At 36.3% G+C, this 25,635-nt stretch overlaps 1 protein-coding gene across 1 annotated transcript; it reads left to right on the plus strand.

Annotated features, from left to right (window-relative positions):
* Window positions 1-291: 291 nt before the first annotated feature.
* On the plus strand, window positions 292-25,223 carry LOC125780995 (ADP-ribosyl cyclase/cyclic ADP-ribose hydrolase 1-like). The gene is made up of 8 exons (XM_049463629.1): window positions 292-715; window positions 5,217-5,346; window positions 5,762-5,897; window positions 6,040-6,122; window positions 8,873-8,946; window positions 10,282-10,368; window positions 22,470-22,553; window positions 23,587-25,223. Exons 1-8 carry the CDS (start codon window positions 504-506, stop codon window positions 23,642-23,644), a joined length of 864 nt encoding a protein of 287 aa, XP_049319586.1. The 5' UTR covers window positions 292-503; the 3' UTR covers window positions 23,645-25,223.
* The last annotated feature ends 412 nt before the right edge of the window (window positions 25,224-25,635 follow it).

The raw sequence follows: 25,635 nt of genomic DNA on the forward strand, positions 1-25,635 counted from the left end.
ACATATTTCTTACGCTGTTGTACCACTGTTAATGGTGATCATAAAAACACCCTTCACCCTATTTTTTTATATTTTTTTAAAGAAAAAAATATATGTTACTTTAATTATTCCGCATACAGTTCAAGTCCACTTTTATAACATTTAAATACACTCTAAATATTTTTCACAATCTAGTTGCAGTCTTGCAAAATAGTGACCCTGCAAGATCTAGCCTGGGACTCAGTAGACACACGCATACACACACACACACACGCATACACACACACACACCTCGTTTCTCTTTAAGTCAGTTTCACACCAGTTTCAGGGCAGTGGTTAGCAGCTCAGTGTGAATCTAGCGGCCGCAGGTTAACTGTGTGTTTACCCTCCTCCCCTCCTCGGGCTGAGTTACGCCCCGCGGCTCTATTTTAAATCTGCGGCTCTGGTGACACTTGGCAGCCGGAGAGGCTGCACTCACCACCGCGGTCAGAAGAACCCCGAGCCCCGGTACTCCAGGAGCTGCCATGTCTTATGAGGACGCCTCGCCGGGCATTGAGCGCAGGCGGAGGAAGCGCTGCCTGCTGCTGGGGGTCGCGGTGGTGCTGCTGACCGTCACCGTGCTCGCCGTGGTTCTGGGGCTGACCCTGGAAGCCGCTAAAAACCCGGAGGAAGAGTTAAAGAGCACCGTGGTCGGGAGATGTGAGACTTATCTGAAAGAGCATAGCGATATATCGAGGTAAGACCCTGTCACTGGGTTTATTCACCGGCTCTTTTTATAACAGGTTGTATATGAAGTAGTTGTGTACTTGTTTACGGCGCGGAGGGACACAGTAATAAAGTGAGTTCAATCAGTAACGCGGCTCCACTCAAACACAGCTGAGAGGTGACATCGTGTAAAATAATAATAAAAAAAAAAACCAATAACGCGTGGCCACGACTTATTTAAGCGTGGGAACGAGATAACGAGATAAGTTGTGGCGGCGACTTATATTGCCAGGACTTAATTATCTAGTTCCCATTTCCATTACCGCTAAATGAATGCTGCACAAAAGTATGACTTGAAAATTGAATAATGCATGCCTTAAAATGTATGTTCTTTCTAACAGTTCAAGGTATGGAGGACCAAGCCTAACCACAAACAAAAATAAATAAATAAATAAATGAACAAAAGTATAAACTAACAAAGAAAAAAAAATGAAGTAAAAAAAAAACACAAATTAACGAATACATTAATTAATTAATTCATATGGGCCATAAACTCATAAACAAATGAATGAATTCAGATTACAAATATTTGCATCTTTGCATCAACAAAAACCTAAAAGCCTAATCCAACTAACTTTTGTTAAAAGATAAAAAAAATTCATCTTTCCTGAATTCTGATTGTGAGGTGCAGGAAAAAATACTGGAAAAATATTATTATATATACTATACTAAATGGAATGTTTTACACCCAATTTACTATTTTTGAATTAGCCCTTAAACAGTTAGAACAGTTCAGTTATGGATAATACATGGTCTAAAAATTTGAGAACGAATGCTGCAGAACAAATGTCTTAAAACCCTTTTTTCCATTTTTTTTTTGTGCAGAAACAGTAATATAATAGCAAAATAATAATTCTCCCTTTTATAACACTTACATGGGTTATATAATATTTAGTCATACTGGCAGGAATGGGAAATTTCTTTTATTCTTGGATATAAAAACAGTATTAATTTTACCACTATATAAGCTGCTCGGATATTCTTTGCCCCTCTGTGAGCACATCAGAGGTGGGGAGGTGGAGGAGTATGGTGTATTTGAAAGCACATCAGAGGAGGGGAGGTGAAGGAGGAAAGTGTACGTGCAAGATGTGACAGAAGCAGTCATTGCACAAAATGTTTTTTATGAAACGGTAGCAATTCCCTGAACATAGACGAAAGAAACTGAAACTAAACTGTTCATTGCATCACTTTGGTGTCAATTCAATTCCAGTATTAACATAGATATTGCTATTTTCAATATTTTGATCAATACACTCACCCTTGCTATGGTGGTCTTTGATGGTAATTTGTTAGATAATTGCCAGGATGAAGTGTTTTTAAACTCTTAGACAGTATGGCTGTAAAATAACTAAATTCAGGGTATTTTTGCTATAATGATATTCTTGCCGATATGCCAAAACAGAGGAAAATATTTGACTAATTTTCAGAATATACTACTACAACATCATTAAATATATATATTTATATATATTTTTTGAGTATAACTATACTAAGTAGAAACAAAAAAAACATTCAAATGGTTGTCTAATTTGTAAACAGTAACTTAAAGTCCTTGATTTTGTATGAAATATTAATAGTGTAAAAAAATATAAAAAAAATAGAAGTAACGTCACAGCAAACATCCACCACAAAACTAAAGTGTAGCATATTTAGTGCATACACAAAATGCAAACAATTTAAACATATTTAAAAGTATATAGATTAAATAGCTAAACAAATACAAAACAAACCTCTTTCAAAAATAGCTCTATCACGATAATGTTTTTTTCTTTTTTCTTTTTTTGGTTGTTTTTTTTTTGTGTACATTTTGATATGACACACCCCTAGCAGACAGGTAAAGTAATTCTTGGTTATGTTACTCATATTGGTAGAACAAGCAACTATAAAGAGAAAATGCAAACATACACTCAGGTTTATCTGGTTATCCAGCTGTTTTTCTTTCAAAAGGGAATTTACACTGGACTTTCATTGGAAGGGTGCACATTACTGGTGACAGTGACTCACATTGTCATACTTAGTCATACTTTGGATGCAATCAAGCACATATCTCATACTTAAAGACTTTTACTTCCTTATACAAAAGCACTGAATCAAGCATTTCCTTGTCAGTTTTTAGAAACATGGGGAAAGGTCAGCACTGATTACATTTCTGCAGTCTGCGAGGAAATGTGTATGAAACCCTCCTGTTATGTTATGGGTCAGCTGAACCAGTTTGTGCTATTGGAATTCTTTAAATTTCTTTATTTAGGGTCATGAACTCATGTGCAAAGTGTGGTAACACTGATGTGTGGTGAAAGGTCTGTACAACAATTGTATAAAAAATAACGTGACTTTGACCCTAACACTTTTATGTACAGAAGTGGTTTCATAGACCTAAAATAAAACAGGTCTGTGATGGATGCTGATGTTATTTCTGGTTCTGATTGACCTGAGAGGGTAACAAGAAGCTTTCCAACATTTCTTGTCAATGCTGCAACAGACACTGTCAGACAGTGCAAGTAGTCATATCACAGACATTGAACTTTGATACTGAAATGGAAGAAGAGGCTTTAGATAAATAGAACACTGGTTGCAGAGGACAATATACACTAATTGACAAAAATAACACACAGGAAAGCAGATCCCAGAATCAAATTAAGCCTTATATGAGTAAATGTAATAGTATATTTAAGTGATTGCAAAATAAGAGGAGAGAATATGTCTAATGGGGACAACTGTACAATTGCAGCTGGGCCTAAAGATCCTGTACACTCATAGGTTGCTGTAGTTGCTGCTAGGCCCTAAAATGCTCAGTTAGTGCTGAATCTAGCGACTGGGCTTGCTAAAGAAGTGTTGCTATCTGGCAGAGATATTCCTGGGAAACCTTTGCAGTGTGTGCGAGCATTTTCCTGCTGAAATATGCCAGTTGGGAGCCCTACCATGAGAGGCAACACATATGGCCATAGGATGTTCTGCACAAACCTGTGCAGTAAGTGTCCCTCATATCACTACTAGGCGTGACCAACCGTCATATGCAATAGCTACCCAGATCATCACACCAGCAGTTGGGGCTGTGTGTCACTCCACAGCAAAGGCATGATTGATGCACTCCACTTGCTACAAGGCCTCCGTAATTAAACCTAAATGTTTAATTAAACCTAAAGAGAACATCATTTGTTGCTAATTAGGATGCAGTTTCAATTTGTATCGATAGGCCTGTATGTTTCTAATTTGCATCACCACTGTAAACAAGCTGACCATGGCTGATTGATACGTCAGCGTAGGTGGTGGGTAATCTGTCAAAGCGACAATCTTGCTTCTCTTTTTCTAGTGATGAACTGCCTTTTAAAGTCTGTCAACTGGGCAGAATGTCTTTGAGTAAAAAAATAAATCAACAGTCAATCATCAAATGAAATGAAATCAGATGTATTTACATAGATATTTTTACATCTGACGTCACAAAGCAGGTGGTAGCAGGACAGAGAATCAGCAGAACTTCCAGTGAACAACAGGAGGCAAGTAAAGAATATCTCAGAGCTGGAGGAGGAAGAAACCTTGGGAAGAACCAAAACATGTAGTATCAAGTGTACCCATCCTCAAGGTCAAGGACCCAAGGACCCAAAGGGGGCACTCAGTAACTCTGAGGAAGCAGAAAGAGATGGAATTAGTTTTGACTGGATTTATAGAGAACAGAGAAAATTGGTTCCTATGGTCCGGATCAGTTGATGAGTTTGTTTAGTTGGAGCGTTTTCTCCCTCTGTTTGGTTTGGTTTCACACAAAGCATAAACACACAAATGCGCACTAATACACCATGCAAGCACAGTGTCTCCTCTGATTGGTCAGAGCTGCCTGGCACAGGATCAAGAAAGTGAATAAAGCGAGAAGACTCTGTGCTCCAGCTCGTATATCTGTGCAGCGTGAAGCTGCTTTAACACTAAAAACACAGTGTTTTCAATGAGACACATAGTTAAAGTCCCATTTGTCAGATCTGCTCAATTGAACCAAACTAAGGCTACAAACTAACCATTTAAACCGGACCAAATAGTGCTGATGTGAAAATGCCCATAGACACGGGGGCACCAATAAACACAGGCATTCACCCAATCCACCATCCACAAACCTAAGTGATCATGTTCAGTTGGCAGTATAACAGAACCAGTATCTCAGTTTACCAAAATACCACCGATAGGTACACCAAAGGTAGACTGCCCGAAAAGTAGCCTCTAAGAAATCATTTACGGCTATTTGCATCATCATTCAGCTATCAAATCTGACACTTTGCAATGACAGTGCAATATGTAGCAATGCATATTTTACAGCCCTAGTAAATATGACACAATTAGTTTAAATTCTTCTTCTGAAAAAATGCACTAATGACCAAGCTGTTTGTGTGCATATTGTACTTCTCTAACCTCTTGCTCAGGCCTGGCTGGAACAGTTTTTTACTGACATCCGTATGAATGGGCTTTTTTTTTCTCTTTTTGTTCTGCAGCGTGAACAACTGTGAAAGAATCTGGGACACATTTCATCAGGCCTACGTTGGGAAAGATCCATGTGACGTTCCTCCTGAGGCATATGACCCTCTAATAAAATCCATTACACAGCATGTGGCTTGTAGTAGGGTAAGCACTACAGAACTACACCCCCCCAAACCCTCAATGTAAACATGTCCAGCCTGTTTACACTGATACTGTTTCATGTTTGCTGATTTCCAAGACAGTGATTAAACCTGGTCTTGGGCAACATTTTACTTCAATAGTGTGTATTTTTAGGTTCAATTCAATTCCTGTCTTGGAAAGAGTATTTCTTGTACTCTATAAATCACAGTACATAGTGTACAAGGCCCAATCCTATTTCACTCCTTGGCCCTATTCCTTCCCCCTACCCCTCCATCCTAACAAGAATTGGGCCGCCCCTACCCTTTGGAGTGCACATGCAAAACAGGGGGGTAGTGGTAAAGGGTGAAATGGTTATATGAAATATAATATATATGAAATATGATTTCAAGCTTGTGTTATTTTGTGCGTCCATGTGTAGATGTTGTTTTGGAGCAGAACTAAGGATATGGTGCATGCATTCACGGACAAAAGGGAATGTCTGTTCACTGTGGAGGACACACTGCTCGGGTTCTTGTTTGATGAACTGACTTGGTGCAGCAAAATCGACAGCAAAGGTAAGGGCCCAAAGCTTAAACCAGGCCTGCAGTATAGTCTACAGTTATACTTGTTCATGCTGATTGTCCTGTTCTTGTCATTACTTTTATTCTTTGTTAACTGTATTAGCACAAGGATCAAATGAAAAATCTCTGTCAACAGAAACCTTCACTACAGATTGTCCTGGCTGGGGAGACTGTGAGAACAACACAGTCCGCTCTTTCTGGATCAGGGCTTCTCTTAACGTGAGTATATTCATGTGAAATCATGTATGACCTGCACTGACTGAAATGTGAGAAGTAGGGAGCTACAGCACTTATAAAGACCTCCCATTTCAGGATTTTAGGATTGTTTCTCTGCTTGAAATACAAAAAAATAGATCGTATATAGTGAAAAAAACATTGTGTGTTCATTTTAGGTTGTAGATTTAATGTTATATTTAACTGTTTGCTATATATTCAGCACCAGCTCTTACGCCTTAACGAGGTAAATATTATTAACCTTCTGCTAACCCTGGCTAGCACTGCTGGACCAGCATTAGCAGGAGAGCATTTTAGGAGAGAAATCTGTGTAGATTAACATTCAGCACTCGGTTTACTTTAAAATATATATATATATATATATATTTCTTTTAAAATGACAGTTTTGTTTACTTAGCTTAGCTTTACTTAAGTTACCCCACCACCACCGAGCACCAAGACAGTACAATATAATACAATAAAATACAGTAAGTGGCTTTTAGAGGCATATCTAGCAGTCAACAGTGTCTCACCTAGAGGAACGCTACCCTAAGGGTCACCAGCAGTGGAAGCACTTTCATGCCCTCTGGGTGCCAAGACCCAGTGTCTAATCAGACCACATTCATAATTATTGACCTATATGTCATAGATAAAACTGCATGCAGAAATTTGCAGCAATCAAAGGGTGTGTTATTTCCACTCAATTTGTGTATTATTCATCTTGTACTCAAACTAAGAAGCTCATTCAGAGATTACTGCATTTTATTTTGAAAGAATAATGACTTCTTAAAAAAATCATTCCCATTGCAGATAGAAGTTCCTGATGTTGAGTTCCTTTATTCATCTAAATACCTTTCATCTAATGTTAACGACGTTAACATTTTAAAGACTCAGTTATACAGAAGGCTTGTGCAGTTAAGGCATTTTAGCATACAGAATTAAATAAACTCTTTTGAAAATGTATGCAATAATGTCCCACCTATTATTATTTTCCAGCAAATAAATCTCCCTCTTGTTAAATATTCAAATATTGACTCAATAGCTTGTAGTAGATATTATGGGTATGTGCCAAGGTTTATTATGCAACATGTTTGGTTGCTGCCCAGCTCAAGGTCAGCCAGAAGGAGGGAAAGCAGTGTAAGCAGGAAGAGTGTTTAACCCCTTTTAAAAGTATTGAGACGTATTGGCAATAAAATAAATAATCAAATCAAATGTATTTATATAGCACTTTTTACAGCTAATTATGTTACAAAGCAGCTTAACAGGAATGTGATCACAGGACAGAGAATCAGACAAAACATTGAACATACGTTACAGACCCCCAATGACTGATAGAAGCAAGGAAAAATTCCCTCAGAGCTGCAAAAGGAGGAAACTTTAGGAGAAACCAAGGCACACGCGTACCAGTACCTTGTATTATGACAGGACAGTACTAACACAGAGTAGGATTCTCTACAGCAGATAAACATGAACCTTTTGTCATCATGCCAGGAGTGATCTAGACCATGAAGAGGTAAAAGTCTGACAGTATTAAACCTCCTCTTAGGTTCTGGGTCAATATGACCTGTTTTAAAGCTTGAGGTCTAGGAAAAATAGTTAAAAGTATTTTTTCATTATAAAACATCTTCTGCTTGCCTTAATTAGTGTAATCAACATATAATATGAAAATGGATCATCTCACATATTTGCAAACACCCCCTGCAAAAACTATAACTAAAACAAAATTGCAATGTTATGTTTCAATGTTTTGTTAAATTATTGTTTTATGTGTTGGTCTTTTAAAAGTAATAAAGTAGTAAAACATAAAAAAAAGTTTTAAAATATTTTTAAGGAAAAACGAGTAAATTTTCCTAAACGTCCTATTTGAACCACTACCTGTTAAAGGTAAGGAACACCACTGCACTAAATATTGATAGAATAATTAGCAATGGAGTTAGTAAAATATTTACACTGCTTGTTAGGATTATTTTTTGGTTTCAGACATCTTTTGTGTAATTAAACATGTACCGGTTCAAATTAACCCCATACAACCATTGCTGTTCCTGACAAATGAACATAATAGGAGGATTAAACTGTGGAGCAGTGAAACTGTGTTCTATGGGATAAGTTGAGGAGTTAGGGATGAGTGTGGTTGGAGATAATCCAGCATCTGGAATTCACTAATGCTTTGCACAGTAAAGAAACTTACTTCAACATAAGCAGGACAAGAAACAATAAATTAGCTGGTGTCCCTGTACTTTTGTCCATATAATATGTGTATGTCGACACCTTCGATTACATAATGTTATTGCAAGTTCATGAAAATAATCAAAATTCCCAGTGTTATTCCCTAAAACCTGAAGTCACAGGAAGCACAGTCTGGTAGTTATTAGCACAGGATGACCAGCAGAATGTCTCTGCACAGCTTTTACTCAAAGAAGCTTTGTCTTGCTTGCTATGGAGATGCATTTTTAAACTCCCTATGGCCCACAGTTCAGACAAGAGAGTGAGTTTGTTAAGGCTCTAATACCATAAGGAACATTGCAGCTGTTAAGAACACGGGGATATGTAAGAATACAGTGATGTGTTTTTTATGTGATTTAAGAAGATAAGAATTCAGTGCTATGATCACCCAGAAGGCTAGGGTAATATACATAGTGGGGTGAATGTTAGTGCTGTAGTTTAATCCCCCACTGTAGGTCTCAATTTTCCTTGTATTTTGTTTTCTGCTGGAGAAAACCTGAATCATGTTTTTTTTTATATGTATTCCTTTTCAGTTTGCAGTCACAGCATGCGGAAATGTCTCTGCAATGCTCAATGGATCATTGGAATCCCCATTTAGCACCACCAGGTATGGAATTAAAGACTTTTCTGGACTGTGTTTCTCAAATGCAATATCAGCGAATAACAAACAAACAAACAAACGTATGTTGTGAGAAAAGAACGAAAAGAGTGAAAATGAACCCAAAGAGCTTTGAAAGGCGGAACATAACAAATGAGTTCAAAAAACCTCTTTGTTGACTATGTTGACCATCGCCAACTGTCAGAAATGTATTGTCAATTCCAGTTTTAATGATTTATGCATAAATTCAAAAATGTAAATATGCCCAAATAAGACTACAAGCTAAAGACTGTAATATAATATAATATAATATAATGTAATGTAATGTAACAACAACAGAAATAATAACGGTATTGATTGATGGTCTCCGGTGTTTAATGAACTGCAAGCGGAATTCACTTAAAGAAGTACTTTCAGAATAAAAACTAAGTCCGGATACTTGTTAATTTGCGAGCGAGTTCACTTAGTAATTTAGTTATGTGAATGACTGGAAAACACTCTTTAATTAATGATCTTAAGTATGACAAAGTTCTTAGCGCTAAGAAGATTTTGGGAAACGCACCCCAGATCAGTAGAAATCTACTATATACATTTGTCTGTTTAATTTCCCTGGTTATCAGACCCACTCTTTTACTCCCAACTGTAATTAAACATTGTTAATTACTAGTACATTTTTCCATGTTTTTGGGCATCTCACTCCATCCCATACCATACAATAATTATCACTTCATAGTTTTTGTTTAAATACTTGGCAGTGGCTCTACCAAACTCACGTTACTGGTATTTAGTAGGGCTGTGTATTGGCAATAAGTTGGCGATACAGTGCATATTATGATACAGTGATTGCAGTTCAATATACCTCAATATATCTCAATAAATCGCAATACTCTTAGGCAATATACTGCAATTAAAACTTTAAAAATAAAAAGTTTGATTTTTATGCAATTAGATCAGTTAAATCTAACGACTATCTAGTGGCTAAGGTTTAAACACAACACAAAGTGAACCGCTGTCTGACACCAATGTTTTCATGTAAACTGACACAGGACCAGAGAGGGTAAAGGGCCATGCATAAAGGCTACAAAATTAAGCAGTTCAGCCCATTTAGTTCAGTTACAGGATTATTTTAAACTCTCTAATGGCAGTATTGCATAGATTACCTTCACTGCCCACATAATTATATGCATACTTAATGTAACTGGAGTTTGAAAGAGCCTTTAATTATTATTCCATACATAATCTAATCCTCACATTGTAATTCTTTGTAGTTCTGTGCAAAATCCTGTGGGTGGAACTTGTTTCTCTGTATACATGTGTTTTTTTGTTTGTTTGTTTTTTCACCAGTGTATTTGGCAGCGTAGAAGTGAAGAACCTGGACCCTGATAAAGTGGATAGTTTGACGGTGTTACTCGTTGCCAAAGAAACGGACCCGTAAGTCACTGGCTTAGTTTTTTAAAATAACTTTTTTGTAGTAGGAGAGTAGAGAAAGGCTCAGTTTCTCCTCCTGTTTTCCTTTTCCTTGACTCCAGTTGTATAAACATACTCAGACAAATCCTATAAATATACTGACAAAGTACTAATAGCCATTTAATAATGATTTAAATAAATAAAAATATGTGTAAAACTGGAAGTAAGTGTGCAGCCTATGGACATCCATTTTCATAACTGCACTCACAAGGCAACATTATTGCACACATTGTGGAAGATCCCCAATCATTGTACGAAAGAATTGATAAGACTTACAGAAGACTCTAAATGACTCAGGTTTGTCAAGGAACTAGCTAGGGTAAGCAATTCCATTTTACTTTCATAAATTCACTTTTTATGAAATCAGAGGAGTTGGATCTAATAATAGAGTACTAATCTGCTATATAGTGGGCGGAATTTAAATACAACACAATATATATATATATATATATATATATATATATATATATATATATATATATATATATATATATATATATTATACACACTACCGTTCAAAAGTTTGGGGTCACATTGAAACGTCCTTATTTTTGAAGGAAAAGCACTGTACTTTTCAATGAAGATAACTTTAAACTAGTCCTAACTTTAAACAAATACACTCTGTACATTGCTAATGTGGTAAATGACTATTCTAGCTGCAAATGTCTGGTTTTGGTGCAATATCTACATAGGTGTATAGAGGCCCATTTCCAGCAACTATCACTCCAGTGTTCTAATGTTACAATGTGTTTGCTCATTGGCTCAGAAGGCTAATTGATGATTAGAAAACCCTTGTGCAATCATGTTCACACACCTGAAAACAGTCTAGCTCATTACAGAAGCTACAAAACTGACCTTCCTTTGAGCAGATTGAGTTTCTGGAGCATCACATTTGTGGGGTCAATTAAACGCTCAAAATGGCCAGAAAAAGAGAACTTTCATCTGAAACTCGACAGTCTATTCTTGTTCTTAGAAATTGCTAAGAAATTGAAGATTTCCTACAACGGTGTGTACTACTCCCTTCAGAGGACAGCACAAACAGGCTCTAACCAGAGTAGAAAAAGAAGTGGGAGGCCGCGTTGCACAACTAAGCAAGAAGATAAGTACATTAGAGTCTCTAGTTTGAGAAACAGACGCTTCACAGGTCCCCAACTGGCATCTTCATTAAATAGTACCCGCAAAACACCAGTGTCAACATTTACAGTGAAGAGGCGGCTGCGGGATTTTGGGCTTCAGGGCAGAGTGGCAAAGAAAAAGCCATATCTGAGACTGGCTAATAAAAGAAAAAGATTAAGATGGCCAAAAGAACAGAGACATTGGACAGAGGAAGACTGGAAAAAAGTGTTGTGGACGGATGAATCCAAGTTTGAGGTGTTTGGATCACAAAGAAGAACGTTTGTGAGACGCAGAACAAATGATGCTGGAAGAATGCCTGACGCCATCTGTTAAGCATGGTGGAGGTAATGTGATGGTCTGGGGTTGCTTTGGTGCTGGTAAGGTGGGAGATTTGTACAGGGTAAAAGGGATTCTGAATAAGGAAGGCTATCACTCCATTTTGCAACGCCATGCCATACCCAGTGGACAGCGCCTGATCAGAGTCAATTTCGTCCTACAACAGGACAATGACCCTAAACACACCTCCAAATTGTGCAAGAACTATTTACAGCAGAAGCAGGCAGCTGGTATTCTATTGGTAATGGAGTGGCCAGCACAGTCACCAGATCTGAACCACATTGAGCTGTTGTGGGAGCAGCTTGACCGTATGGTACGCCAGAAGTGCCCATCCAACCAATCCAACTTGTGGGAGCTGCTTCTAGAAGCGTGGGGTGCAATTTCTCCAGCTTACCTCAACAAATTAACAGCTAGAATGCCAAAGGTGTGCAATGCTGTAATTGCTGCAAATGGAGGATTCTTTGATGAAAGCAAAGTTTGATGTAAAAACAATGTTATTTCAAATACAAATCATTATTTCTAACCTTGTCAATGTCTTGACTCTATTTTCTATTCATTTCACAACGTATGGTGGTGAATAAGTGTGGCTTTTCATGGAAAACACAAAATTGTTTGCGTGACCCCAAACTTTTGAACGGTAGTGTGTGTGTGTGTGTATATATATATATATAAAATTATGGCATTGCTTCTAATGCTTACGGGTAATTCTGAGTGTCCTAACCTATAACATTTACTTCTAACCAAAAATATATAATTTCCACAGATCACAATTACCGAGCTACAAACATCAACTCTGGCACAATTGCAGAACTACACTTTAGTTTTTACACTCTATATTTTATTCACATTCAACCAAAATCTTCTAAACATGGCTCTGCTAGCCAATTGTATTTGCCTTTGACCATTTAAACAAATGTGTGGGGAATCCAACATTTATCCAAAGGCTTATTGACGCAGCTCTGACTTGCTGAGCTGCAATCACACTGGTTTCTACAGAAACTGCACTCTCTACTTAAAATCTAATCTTGCTTGTTAACAGTGAATTTAATTGTTTTATTTTTTCTGTTCATGTATACTTGCATGGAATTGCCTGTATTGATGTGTATTGTTAAAATTTGAGTCAGGAGGACTTTGCTGAAATTCTCCTGTTTCACAGGCTCCAAAATGTAGTGTGGTGCGTATGTCTTAAGGAATGCAGCCGTTCTGGAGACTTTCAACAATGTTGTGATAGCCTATAGGTCAGTCGCTGTAAAGATCTGTAGGTTTCAGGGTTAGGAAGTGTAACTAATGCACATCTGTTTTTCAGCCATGGGACTAGAAACCATCTATAAACTTAGTTTAAAAGCCCCAGTTTTCTTATTGTCTCTTCTAACTCTATTACATATTGTCTATAGACTCTGTTATAAAATTAATTTGAAGTGGCGAAGAATAAAATGATAAGCAGAATATCAAATGTATTATTTCAGAATATTCAAATTATTTTCCCTGGAGTTTGGTGGAACAAAACTTGGCCTATGTGGCAGTAAATCGACCAAAGAACCAACTAGAGTGCATGTTACCCAACTGGTAATATAGCCTAATATAGCGTAATAATCCAGTTCAATTTGCTAAATGTGAAAAGAGTTCTAGTTGAATAACTGCTTAAAAGAAAGAAAAGAAAAGTCTGTCCATCTCTGAGCAGCTCTTTCTTCAGGTTCTGTATTCCACCTGGTTCTGTAAAGGCACCCTTATATGCGATCCATCTCCTAATACATCCACTCTATGGCTGCATTCTCACAGCAGATAAATGTGACCCAAATCTGATATTTTATGTCATATGTGACACAAAAAATCTGTTTGTTTGTCAGTGTAAATGACAAAAACACACTTTTCTATTTGGGCCACTTGGTAATGTATTATAGAAATCTCATTTTACCTCATGAAGAAGTGAGGAGAAGAGAAAATTACATGGTAAAATGCATAACAGCAGTGAATAAGTTTTTTTTGGCTGTATAATGAGGTAACAGAATTCATAAATACTGTGTTTAGGGTGATATTTCTGTTCATATATAAAAGTATAAAACTAATTTTGCACCACTTAGTGTTTGAAACACTTAGCTCTTCGTTTTTCGGTGAGCTGGAGTGAATTCTCCGTGATGAGCACAGCTGTCAGCCTAAACTCATTCATACCTCTTGAGATTCCGACATGGATTAAAGTGAAACTTAACATGAAGCATTGCTGTATTGTGCATTCTCTTCGTTTGTTACACAGAGCGGACGGTTCAGATCAATGTCAGATATGGGTCACATTTAATAAGATAATAAGATAAAGAAATAAACTTGTGATTTGGTGCAAAATTTGATTATCATTATATCAAAATTAAAATATAAAAATCTGTACAAACACAGTTAAAATATTTAGTTTAGTTCAGTTTGGATTAGTACAAATAAAAGGATCAAATTTAGACAAGTTTACTAAATGTATTGGTTAGTCTTGCACGGGGGCGCATAGATGTTCCACATGTGGCTTAAAAGAGCTCAGAACTCTAAGTACGTTTATCATGTTTTCTCATTTTCTTTGTGCTGTTCTGATGAAAGTGTGTAGTGCATAGCAGATTATCTATGATCAGATAGTATGTGCACTTAGAGACTAAACAGTGCATAGAAGCAGCCAAAAGCATTTGTCCACTAAAGTGAGGCAATACCTGTCCGGAAAGTCACATAGATAAACATCTGGATGAAACTTTAGTAATCAGACTTCTACTATTGTAGTTATGTAAAAAAAAAAACAGAAGATAACTCAGCCTGTTTTTCTCGTTCTCTTAGAGAAACACAAAAAGAGACGTAGCTGATCCGGATGGAAATTAAGTCACAGAGGAGCTTCTGTAATAGAGGCGCATTACTCCAGGACCCTATATACTGTATATACTGTACTTATTCACATCCAGATAGGCCTTAAATTAGTCTAATGTAAGATTCTCTACTGAAGACCTCTTCTTTATTAATTCTGTCACAATGTCTCCCCCTGCTGGGGGAGGTTACTATTCTCCTCAGTCTGGATTCTGTCCACAAACACATTTGATTGAATACAGTGATTTGTAACATTTAAGATCAAGCAGAATGGAAAAATAACTTATACCATATCATCTGCTTCCAAAACTAAGCATGCAGAGTGGAAGAACTAGGATGGACAAAAGCTACATTATTTATTTACAGTTCATTAGTATTACATTTTAACACAACTTGTATAATTAGTGTAAAATTAACTTAAACCTTGTTTTAGTCGCCATGATTCCAACTTGACTAAAGCCCTGTCTGGACGGGATTAGTTTCTCTGAATTACCTACTGTTTTTCACTGAACTCCTTGGTCCTCTGGTAATTTTATTCCCATCTGAATGCACATCTCTGAGTTTTATCACCTTACGTTCAATAAAATAGCTATTTGTCAGTGAGTGGAAATGGAGGAGCTACTGAACGCGATGTCGTGACTGAGAAAGCAAAAAAAACTCACTGGTCCTCCTGTTTTTTTCAATTGCAGTCCGAATACAATAGTTTTATCCCTGAGTAGAAGTACAGACAGTACATATACGGACACAGACGTGCAAATGCACACACAGCTTGTTTAGTACGTGTAGAGAGAGAAGTATTCCCAATACAATAGAACTGTCTGGAACAGTTCTATTGAAATGTCATGACCATGAACCTGTTGGCACCATGCCCAACTTCAGGTTTGGGCTAAAGGGTTAGAACGCCCTCCAGCACTGAGCTGTGGAACTGTGTTCCTCTGGAATGATGTTCCTCCATTCAGTACTTTTGGGATGAGCTGTGGAGTTGAGAATGAGGTGGGTTAGAGATCATCCAACATCCTGACACCATTCACACTCTTATTGCTGAATGCAATCAAATCCTCACAGCAATGTGAAATAACATACACATACAGTATCTATGACAAAATGCATCACAACCAAATGGAAACTATTAAAATGTTTGGCCCTTTAAGGGATTTGTAGTTGTAATTAACAGTGCAAAATACACACTTACCCTGACTTATCATGATTGCAATGTATTAATAGATAAATAGTGAGGTTTATTACAGCATGTTACTGGTAGTTCTTTGACCTTGTGTACAGTAAGGGTGGAAAAATGTTGTAAACACCAGGACAGCTGAAAGGTCAGCAAGATATTCAGGTATGTTTATAGGTGTCATGTGATGCTCTTTCTCATCCTGGAGTCACTCAGTGTTACTTAATTATTGTATTAAGTTCACTCAAAGTGACTATTTCAAAAACATTTTTAAATATATTGTGTTTTTGGTATAGACATTCTATGTGGATGTTCTTGGCAGTTTTTCTGCAGCTTTTATATATTGATTATAGCGCAATGTTAAATATATTGTATTAGAGGAATTAGGCAATAAAATGTAACTATAAAAATTGCCCACAGTGTCCAGCCTTGCCTGTGCATATTTTCTGGTTTGTTTCAATGTGAAAAAATATCTATGTAAAAAACACCTTAAAAGTCCACTATAGTATACATTGTTAAATAATTAGTTTAAGTTTAACACCTGTGATGTCCAATGCATCTAGAACAGTTTCCACTGAACAATCACTAATTTATTTGAAGTCATATTGTGTAAATTGGTATGCCTGCTGTGATATTACAACAGGATGATGTGATTAGTGTTTACTGAAGATTCAAAACATAAGGATATTTTAGATGTGATTACTGTCTTGCTGGAAAAGACACAACGCTGTTCCCGAGAGGAGGTGCTTTTCCTAGTTGGGTGAGTTTTTTTTTTTTTTTTTTACAGATATTGTGAATTAATTAAATTTAAGATCGGGCTCAAAATATCCAGACCGACCCGGCCAAGCCCGCCACATACACTGTCATTTGGAGCCGGTGCTCGATTAAAACCCCACATTTCTTAAGTAAGTAGAAAGTTAAAACTGAGCATTTTTGGACTGTTTGAATGCGCGCTATCTGTTGAGAATTATTTATAATTAATATTGCAACACTGAAGAAGTCCTAAAACTTTTATTAAGAACATATCCCCGAAAGATTAAAACACGAACAATGCAAACAATGATCCACTAGGCCTAAACATCAGTAAATTTGGCTACAAGAATGATGTCTTGAATGACTTTCCTCTAATCTAATATAATTTAACATGGTTTAAGAATAGAAAAAAAAAACATTATTTTTTTATATTGAGCTTATAGTCTATGTGTAAAAACACTAAAAACAGTAGTAAGGCCATACACTGCACTGCACATAAAGTGCGTAACACGGACAAGTGGAGTGTGCAATGCACACTTGTGCAACTTTTTAAAAAACAGTTTGATTTGTTACTTTGCTATATTGTGATTATCACGTCATAGCTTTATATAAAATAAAAATAACAAAACAGACACCTATGTCACCTTTTACCAATTTTCTTGAGCCTGACCCCGCGTTATTATTCAGTTATTGTGAGTTATGTTGCTATGGTGGTTTCTAAGGTGTTGGTATGGTGTCTGTGGTGGTTGCTATGATGTTGCTAAGCAGTTGCTAGGTGGTTGCTAAGGCATTGCTATGCTATCCTTGGTGGTTGCTATGATGTTGCTAGGTGGTTGCTAAGGCGTTGCTATGGTATCCATGGTGGTTGCTATCGTGTTGCTAGGTGGTTGCTTAGGTGTTGCTAGGTGGTTGCTAATTATTATTATTATTATAATTATTATTTTATTATATTTAAAGGAATTAAAAATTAATTCAACTGAATAAATTTAACTTTCTAATCCAAATAAATGGTCAAGTTGTATATAGTATAAGTTTTATTTGGTAGAAATAAAAAATGTAATAATTATAATAATAATAACTATAACAATAATTGTTGTTGTTATTATTATTGTAATACAACAACAATAATAATAATAATAATTATTATTATTATTATTATTATTATTACTACAATGGTAATAATAACAACAATTATTGTTAATATTATTATTATTATTATTATTATTATTATTATTACATTTACTATGTACAACTTTACCTTTTTTTTTATTAGGAAGTTAAATTAATTCAGTTGAATTATTTTTTAATTCCTTTAAATTAATCAAAAGCCACAGCCATACATTAATTATCAATAAAATCTATGAAAATGAACGCGGGTTATTTTTGACCAGTGTTGTGTATTAGAGTGGTAGTGATGATAAAAATGGTTTACGTTCAAAAAGTCCGGCGGCGGTTTTTCCAACCAATGAGAATGCAGAACAAGCGGCATTAAGAATTTAATTGGTTAAATCCTGTTGCCGCTTCTGATTGGCTGGAGCCTTTTGGCAGCTTTGTTGCAGTGAAAATCTCCGCGCTCGAGCAGGGAACCCTCCGCGAGCACACGCGCGCTCTCTCAAAACATTAAGAACAGACAGATGATACACGAGGATGATTTATCTGAGAGAGAGCATGGTAAATCTGTGTGAGCACACAAATATATTTTACACGTGAGCAAATAAAACCCGTGAGCGCGTTTGTGTAAGTGAGGGGGATGAGCCCGAGGGAGAGTGATGACGTCATCGCCGCAAAAAATGTATAAATAGACAGGTTTTTATTAGTTTTTTTTTTTTTATCAGGTTTTTTATAAGTTAGAAATGCGGCGCGAGGCAGCAAAAGTGAAACCCAAATGTGCTGGACAGCGGGTAAACACTGTTACACCCACAATACTAACTGTAACCACAGTGCTCGCGTCTCACTCTCAGGCTGATGAGAGATACAATGAGTTTTCTCGAGATTTACAGTGTACCTGCACTTCCCTTATATTCCTAGCAGAACACAGTGAAAACAACGACCTGACCAGCCTAGATCTGGACCACATATTAACCAGCGGTGATGCTCTTTATACTGAGCTTAAACGGTTACTGCGTGAAGGGAGGTTTGTCGCTAACATGTTGCTATTTGATGAACTTCCCAGTACAGTAAAAACTGACTCGCACTGCTACAGAGTTATTAAAGAGCCACACAGATTCGGGCTTCTGAGAGCCGAGGCTCCGGGGGGGATGAATCAGTATGTGAATCTGGAGAAAGCGCTGGACTGTCTGAAAACTGATGTAACTGATGCTCTGCTGATTACTGGAGGAACGTGTATTGCCGTATTCAGAGATCGAGCAGGCAGATTTGGGTTCTTTGATCCTCACTCTAGAACACCTGATGGATTTACAGATAAAGAAGCTGCATCAGATGCGGCAAATGGTACAGGTACAGGTACAGCGGTAATGCTCACTTTTACAAACTTGGAGTGCATGACTACAAGGTTACTACTGCTGTACCAGGTGTTCCTTGACCTTCAGAATGAAGATCAGTATGAGCTCCTCCCTGTGTCTTTTTCTAAACAGAAACCCAGCACCTACGTTGAACAACTAGAAAAAAAACCCAGGTTCTAGTCTCTGGCTACATTAAACAAAACTCAAAAACTAAAGCTAAACTGGACGATTGGCAGCTGATCTACAAATCCCCCTCTATGCCCTCCGGATGGTTGTAAATAGTAAACCTCAAATAAATGCACAGCTGTTTTCTGATACATTGCTCTGTACAAACAAATATAGCACGTTTTACAAATGCAAAAAGCAATAAATAACAAGTAAAACATGATTTTCAAACATTACAGTGTCATGATTCACGAACACGCACAGCCCATTTGTAAATCACGTGACTTTTGGCACACTTTTAGCAGTTGCAAACTTGTGTTGAGCTCCGTGAAAGGAGCAACAGTTGCTGCAAAAAACATTTGACTGCCCCGTCAAAATAAAAGTCCGCCTCTAAAATCTTAATTTTTTTAAAAGAAATAATTCGTTTTTGAAGTGATTTTACCGAGAAGAAGGTTAGGTAAGACAGAAAATAAGTGGAATTTCACTCTGCCACACAGGTTTGTTTTAAATAACGTCGATTGGCTTGCTAATTTAACAGAAAACTCCATATTGTAATGTACAATTCTACACAGAATAAAACATGTTAGCAAATGAAAGTATCTATGCCCATTCTGTTTAAAAAAAAAACACTGTTAAAAATACAATAATGATAATAATAATAATAATAAAATAATAACAATAGTAATTGTTATTATTATTATTATTATTATTATTATTATTATTATTACTACAATGGTAATAATAACAACAACAATTATTGTTAATATTAATATTATTATTATTATTATTATTACATTTACTATATACAACTTGACCTTTTTTTTATTAGGAAGTTAAATTAATTCATTTGAATTATTTTTTTAATTCCTTTAAATAAATCAAAAGCCACAGCCATACATTAATTATCAATAAAATCTATGAAAATGAACGCGGGTTATTTTTGACCCATGTTGTGTATTAGAGTGGTAGTGATACATTACATTCAAAAAGTCCCTGAACCGGCGGCGGTTTTTCCAACCAATGAGAATGCAGAACAAGCGGCATTAAGAATTTAATTGGTTAAATCCTGTTGCCACTTCTGATTGGCTGGGGCCTTTTGGCAGCTTTGTTGCAGTGAAAATCTCCGCGTTCGAGCAGGGACCGCTCCGCGAGCACACGCGCGCTCTCTCAAAACATTAAGAACAGACAGATATAGACGAGGATGATTTATCTGAGAGCTCGCGCGCAGTTTCGTAAAGGAGGAGAGTTAATGTGAGAGAGAGCATGGTAAATCTGTGCGAGCACAGATTTATATTTTACACGTGAGCCAATAAAATCCGTGAGCGCGCGCACGCGCGTGCGTTTGTGTTAGGGAGGGGGATGAGCCCGAGGGTGAGTGATGACGTCATCGCCGCGAAATTTATAAATAGACAGTTTTTTTACTGTAAGTTAGAAAGAAATGCAGCGCAAGGCAGCAAAAGTGAAACCCAAATGTGCTGAACAGCCAGTAAACACTTTTAGAACCACTGTGACCACAGTGCTCGCGTCTCACTCTCAGGCTGATGAGAGATACCATGTGTTCTCTCGAGATTTACAGTGTACCTGCACTTCCCTTATATTCCTAGCAGAACACAGTGAAAACAACGACCTGACCAGCCTAGATCTGGACCACATATTAACCAGCGGTGATGCTCTTTATACTGAGCTTAAACATTTATTACTCAGTGAAGGGAGGTTTGTCTCTGACATGTTGTTATTTGATGAACTTCCCAGTACAGTAAAAACAGACTCGCACTGCTACAGAGTTATTAAAGAGCCACACAGATTCGGGCTTCTGAGAGCCGAGGCTCCGGGGGGGATGGATGAGTATGTGAATCTGGAGAAAGCACTGGACTGTCTGAAAACTGATGTAACTGATGCTCTGCTGATTACTGGAGGAACGTGTATTGCCGTGTTCAGAGATCGAGCAGGAAGATTTGGGTTCTTTGATCCTCACTCTAGAACACCTGATGGATTAGCAAATACATCAGATGCAGCAAAGGCTGCAGGTACAGCGGTAATGCTCACTTTTACAAACTTGGAGTGCATGACTACAAGGTTACTACTGCTGTACCAGGTGTGCCTTGACCTTAAGGATGAAGATCAGTATGAGCTCCTCCCTGTGTCTTTTTTTAAAACAAAAACCCAGCATCTTTGTTGAAAAAGAAAAACAAGAAAAAAACCCAGGTCCTTCTCTGTACTGCACCCTTAGATAGTATTTGAAACAGTCTGTGGCTACATTAAACAAACTCAAAAACTAAAGCTAAACTGGACTATTGGCAGCTGATCTACAAATCCCCCTCTATGCCCTCCCGTCTGCTGCACCCCTATCCCCCCCCCCCCCCCCTAAATCCCTACACTTTATCTAAACAGTTATTTTCTATAAATGATTATTTGAAACTCTGGCAAAAGATGATAACCCATGTCAGTCAATCAGATTTGTTTCTAAAATCACCTATACAGTAGGTTTCTATCCAGATTGCTCTTTAACTAATATAGTTTAGTACATGACTACAATGTTTTAACAACTCTCTCTTAAAGAAAAAAATAAAAGCATAAACTTTTACAAAAAACAGAAGAGAAATACATTACATACACATTACAGGTCAAAAATGTGAAGAAAAAAATTACAAAAAAAAAAGTATTTTTTATTGTAGAAGCATAGTCACAGTGATTTTTTTTTTTAGAAAAAAAACAACTTTAGTGAATAAAAAGACATTTTTTTCTTAAAATGAACTGTTCCACATTTACTGGCACCCTTAACAATTTCTTGGAAATAAAATTATTTGAACCATTTATGTCATTTTACTCTGCATCAAAGTATATAGGACCATTTAATTAGTAATTCATCACTTCCTGTTTCTCTATTTCAGACCATAAGGGCACCTCAAAGGCGCACTATCACTGAAACAAAAAAGCGCTTACATGTAGCTTTCTGTCTTGTATTTGATGTTGGTGTATTGCTTGATTAAATAATGTAAAAGACTACAGCAGCAGTAAAACTGTGATGTGGTGTGTGTGTGTGTGTGTGTGTGTGTGTGGAGCCTGCCAAGAGCAGACAGAAGAACAGAACAGCATCTCCACTTAAATACAAACAAAGGAACACAGCAGGCAATTTCAAGTGTTGCAAAAACTATAAACTATCAACTATAAACATTTATTTTAGTTAGTTTTTTTATTTCATCATGTCTTTTCTCTGTCTTTTTTCTAAGGTCCACATGTGAAAGTCCTTCATTCCAGGACCTAAAAAGCACGTTGAATCCTAACATTGCGTACAACTGCAGACAAGTTCCTTAGTAAGTATAGATCTGTTGAGTAACTCTTAGTAAGTCTTTTTGATATATTTGCTGTGGAGTTTAAAATACTACCGTACCTAGAAAAATAGTTTTAAAGGCAATTCTGACTGTTAAGACTTGTGTGTCTAAACATTCGATAGTTAAATACAAATGAAATATAATGTACCATTTGTCTGGAAGGCTTTACACAATATATTCACAAAATGCATAAAACAGTATATAAAGTAAACTGTATTAGTAAAGTTGATAGTAAATGATGAGCAGTAGTTAATCATATATGGTAGTTAGACGGATGTTTGCTTCTTGAGTTAAGTTTTCCAATACGTTCTTAAGCTTTTTGTTCTATATGTATTTCTATTGCTCAATTTTGACTATTAAATGAAATAGACAAAGTAAGTCACTACTTAAGAAGAGTTTATACTGAACAATTCATAATTACTTTTTCTCAAGTAATAATGCAAACAACCACTTTTACTTCTACCTGAGTAAGTATTATTTTGAAGTAACAGTACTTTGTTTGGCTACTCCCCCCACCTCTGGTCCCAGGCTACAACCTAAAGTGGTTTAAGTGATTTGTATTTGTTTTAAATGTGTATTGGGTGTGTTTATACTTGCATTTTTATGTGACCTTATCCAGATATATATTTTTCATTTATTTTTATCTAATCCTTATTAATTTTATAATCCTGGTATCTGAAAACAGCTATTATCCCTCCACAGCCAAACTTTATTTTTGGCCCTGTGCATTGTTGTAACATTCATTAAAGCAAATGTGCTTTACACCACTTCATCCAGCACTTTTGTAGAGATTGTGTGCATCAGAAAGCCCAGTGAATCTTAGCATAAAATATTTGAGATAAATTCTACATTTAACTTGCTGTTTCTTCCTCAATGGACTAGGTGTTTTTTTCCCTACTTAATGTTTTTTTAAGGTATTTTCGTCAGGATATTCATTAACATACTATTTTCACATATGCCTTAAGACTTTTGTACAGTTCTTTATGTGTGAGCAGGATGTGTTGTGTTTTTTTAGTAACAGAGTTGAAGGCTGCATTTCTGATCCAGAGATTCCATGTGTTGACTGCCTATGAGAGTCCACTCAGCATTTGATGAAGACTCAGGACCCCCAGGCCAGTCTCAAGTGTCACAGAAGAAGATCATCTGTAAATAAAAAGACACTCTACATCAAACAGACCTTTACTAGAGAAGACTTTAAATCAGGGCAATGTGGTCAGCAGCAGAAGGGCATGACTAAGTTCAGACTATTGGGCTATAGTCACAAATGAGGGATAAAAACATACTCACTTTCAGAATACTATATATGGACACACAAATAACTTTTACTCAAACAACTTAAATGTTGTGCTTTATATGGACAAATGTATTGACACATCTCTTAAACATTGAATTTAGTTTTATTTAGTCCCATTTAAGTCACATATATATAAACTAAGAAACTTAGCTATGCAGTCTGCCTTTAAAAAAAGCAAATGTGTAGCCAGTTTAAAACGGAATATTTTTTTCCTTTTTTTTAATCAGCCCTCATTTTGGATTTAGTTAGCCCTGCTGACTGCAGTTGTGCCCCTGAACACTAGCGCAACAATCATGCAAGAGAATATCTGCACTGACTTTACTTACAGTAAATGTGACTGTCGTTTGTTTGTATCTTGTGTTAATTCTGAAAGTACTGTAAAAGCAACATAATATAGTCTTAAATTGCAAAATTAGTCGTTTTTATATAGTACAATTATAAAGTCTGAGCCAGCTTCTTTTTAAAACGTTATAAAAATTTTGTATAACCTATTATTATTATTACTACAGAAAAATGCATTTTAAAACGGACATATATTAAGACAATTATGTAAAACAATATAGAAACCTAGAAACCTTCACTGCCAATCAGAACAAAAATAAATGCATAGAGTTGAAAGAATAGAGCAATAAAGTACATAAAATGTTTCTGTTTTTTTACAATTTGCCATTATTTGGGCAGTCATTTTAATTATATTTGTATTCTTTTATAATACATTAGTTATTTTTGTAACAATGAAATAATAATCATTTTACAGGTGAGAATGACATCATTGGTTTAGTAACAGAGATAATGGTGAATATATACACTGTGTTTGTTATTGTGGGCATTTGTGTCTTTTAAAGGCGTCTAATGTGACAGTAGATCTGACTAAAAAACCTTGTAAAGCCTTCAACTGTGAAAGAGCACTGCACTGAAATCAATATTTTGTGGAATAACCCTGATTTTAAACCACAGTTTTCCTCTTGACATGTTCTTCTCCACCAGTCTTACACACTGCATTTGGAAGGCTTTGTCTCTCCTGGTGCAAAAATTCAAGCAGTTCAGATTGGTTTGATGGCTTGTGATCATCAATCTTTCTCTTGATTATATTCCAGAGGTTTTCAATTTGGTAAAATAAAATTAAAACATCATCATTTTTAAGTGGTCTCTTATTTTTTTCCCAGAGCTGTATGTTGTTGTTTTTTTCTTTGGATTTTGGCCAGAATGTTCTTTTATTGTAATCCCAGGTAATTGAATATATGCTAATATGCTGAGAAGTTTGTTTTTATGTCTTTGTTTGAAATGTTGTTTGAATAATATTTTTTTAACATGCTGTGTGTTGAGTTTAACCTGTAAATAAAGAATATTTTCCACTACTTCACTTTGGCATTTTTATTTTTATTATTAAAACTATACATTAAAACAATAACAAAGCCTGTATGATGCAGTGCTGCCCACCAGTGGCTGTTTTGCGAATAACCCCTGTTTGCTGCCGTTATAAAATACATTAGTTCTGAAATTTGTGATTATCTACAACAAATATGAAACATCATGAGATTTGAGACAAATACAAATGAGCTGCTTATTGAATTTATCTAATTATATTTTGAAACTGGTATTGTAGAAGCCAAATGTCCCTAAATGGCTTTAGATATATATATTTTTAAATGCTTTATTTTAAATGTGTATTAATGTTATGTTCACAGCAATAGATTTATTTTAAGTTCTTAGCCTTGAACTCTGGGTAAAGTCAGGTGATATAGCGCGTCATATGTGTGAATAGGGGCC

The sequence above is a fragment of the Astyanax mexicanus genome, chromosome 1 (assembly GCF_023375975.1).
Source record: "Astyanax mexicanus isolate ESR-SI-001 chromosome 1, AstMex3_surface, whole genome shotgun sequence".
Lineage (NCBI taxonomy): Eukaryota > Metazoa > Chordata > Actinopteri > Characiformes > Acestrorhamphidae > Astyanax > Astyanax mexicanus.

Coding starts and splice junctions, on each gene's coding strand:
- LOC125780995 (XM_049463629.1), top strand. CDS start 504: ATGTCTTATGAGGACGCCTCGCCGGGCATTGAGCGCAGGCGGAGGAAG. Junction 716..5,216: donor GAGCATAGCGATATATCGAG/GTAAGACCCTGT, acceptor TTTGTTCTGCAG/CGTGAACAACTGTGAAAGAA. Junction 5,347..5,761: donor AGCATGTGGCTTGTAGTAGG/GTAAGCACTACA, acceptor GTCCATGTGTAG/ATGTTGTTTTGGAGCAGAAC.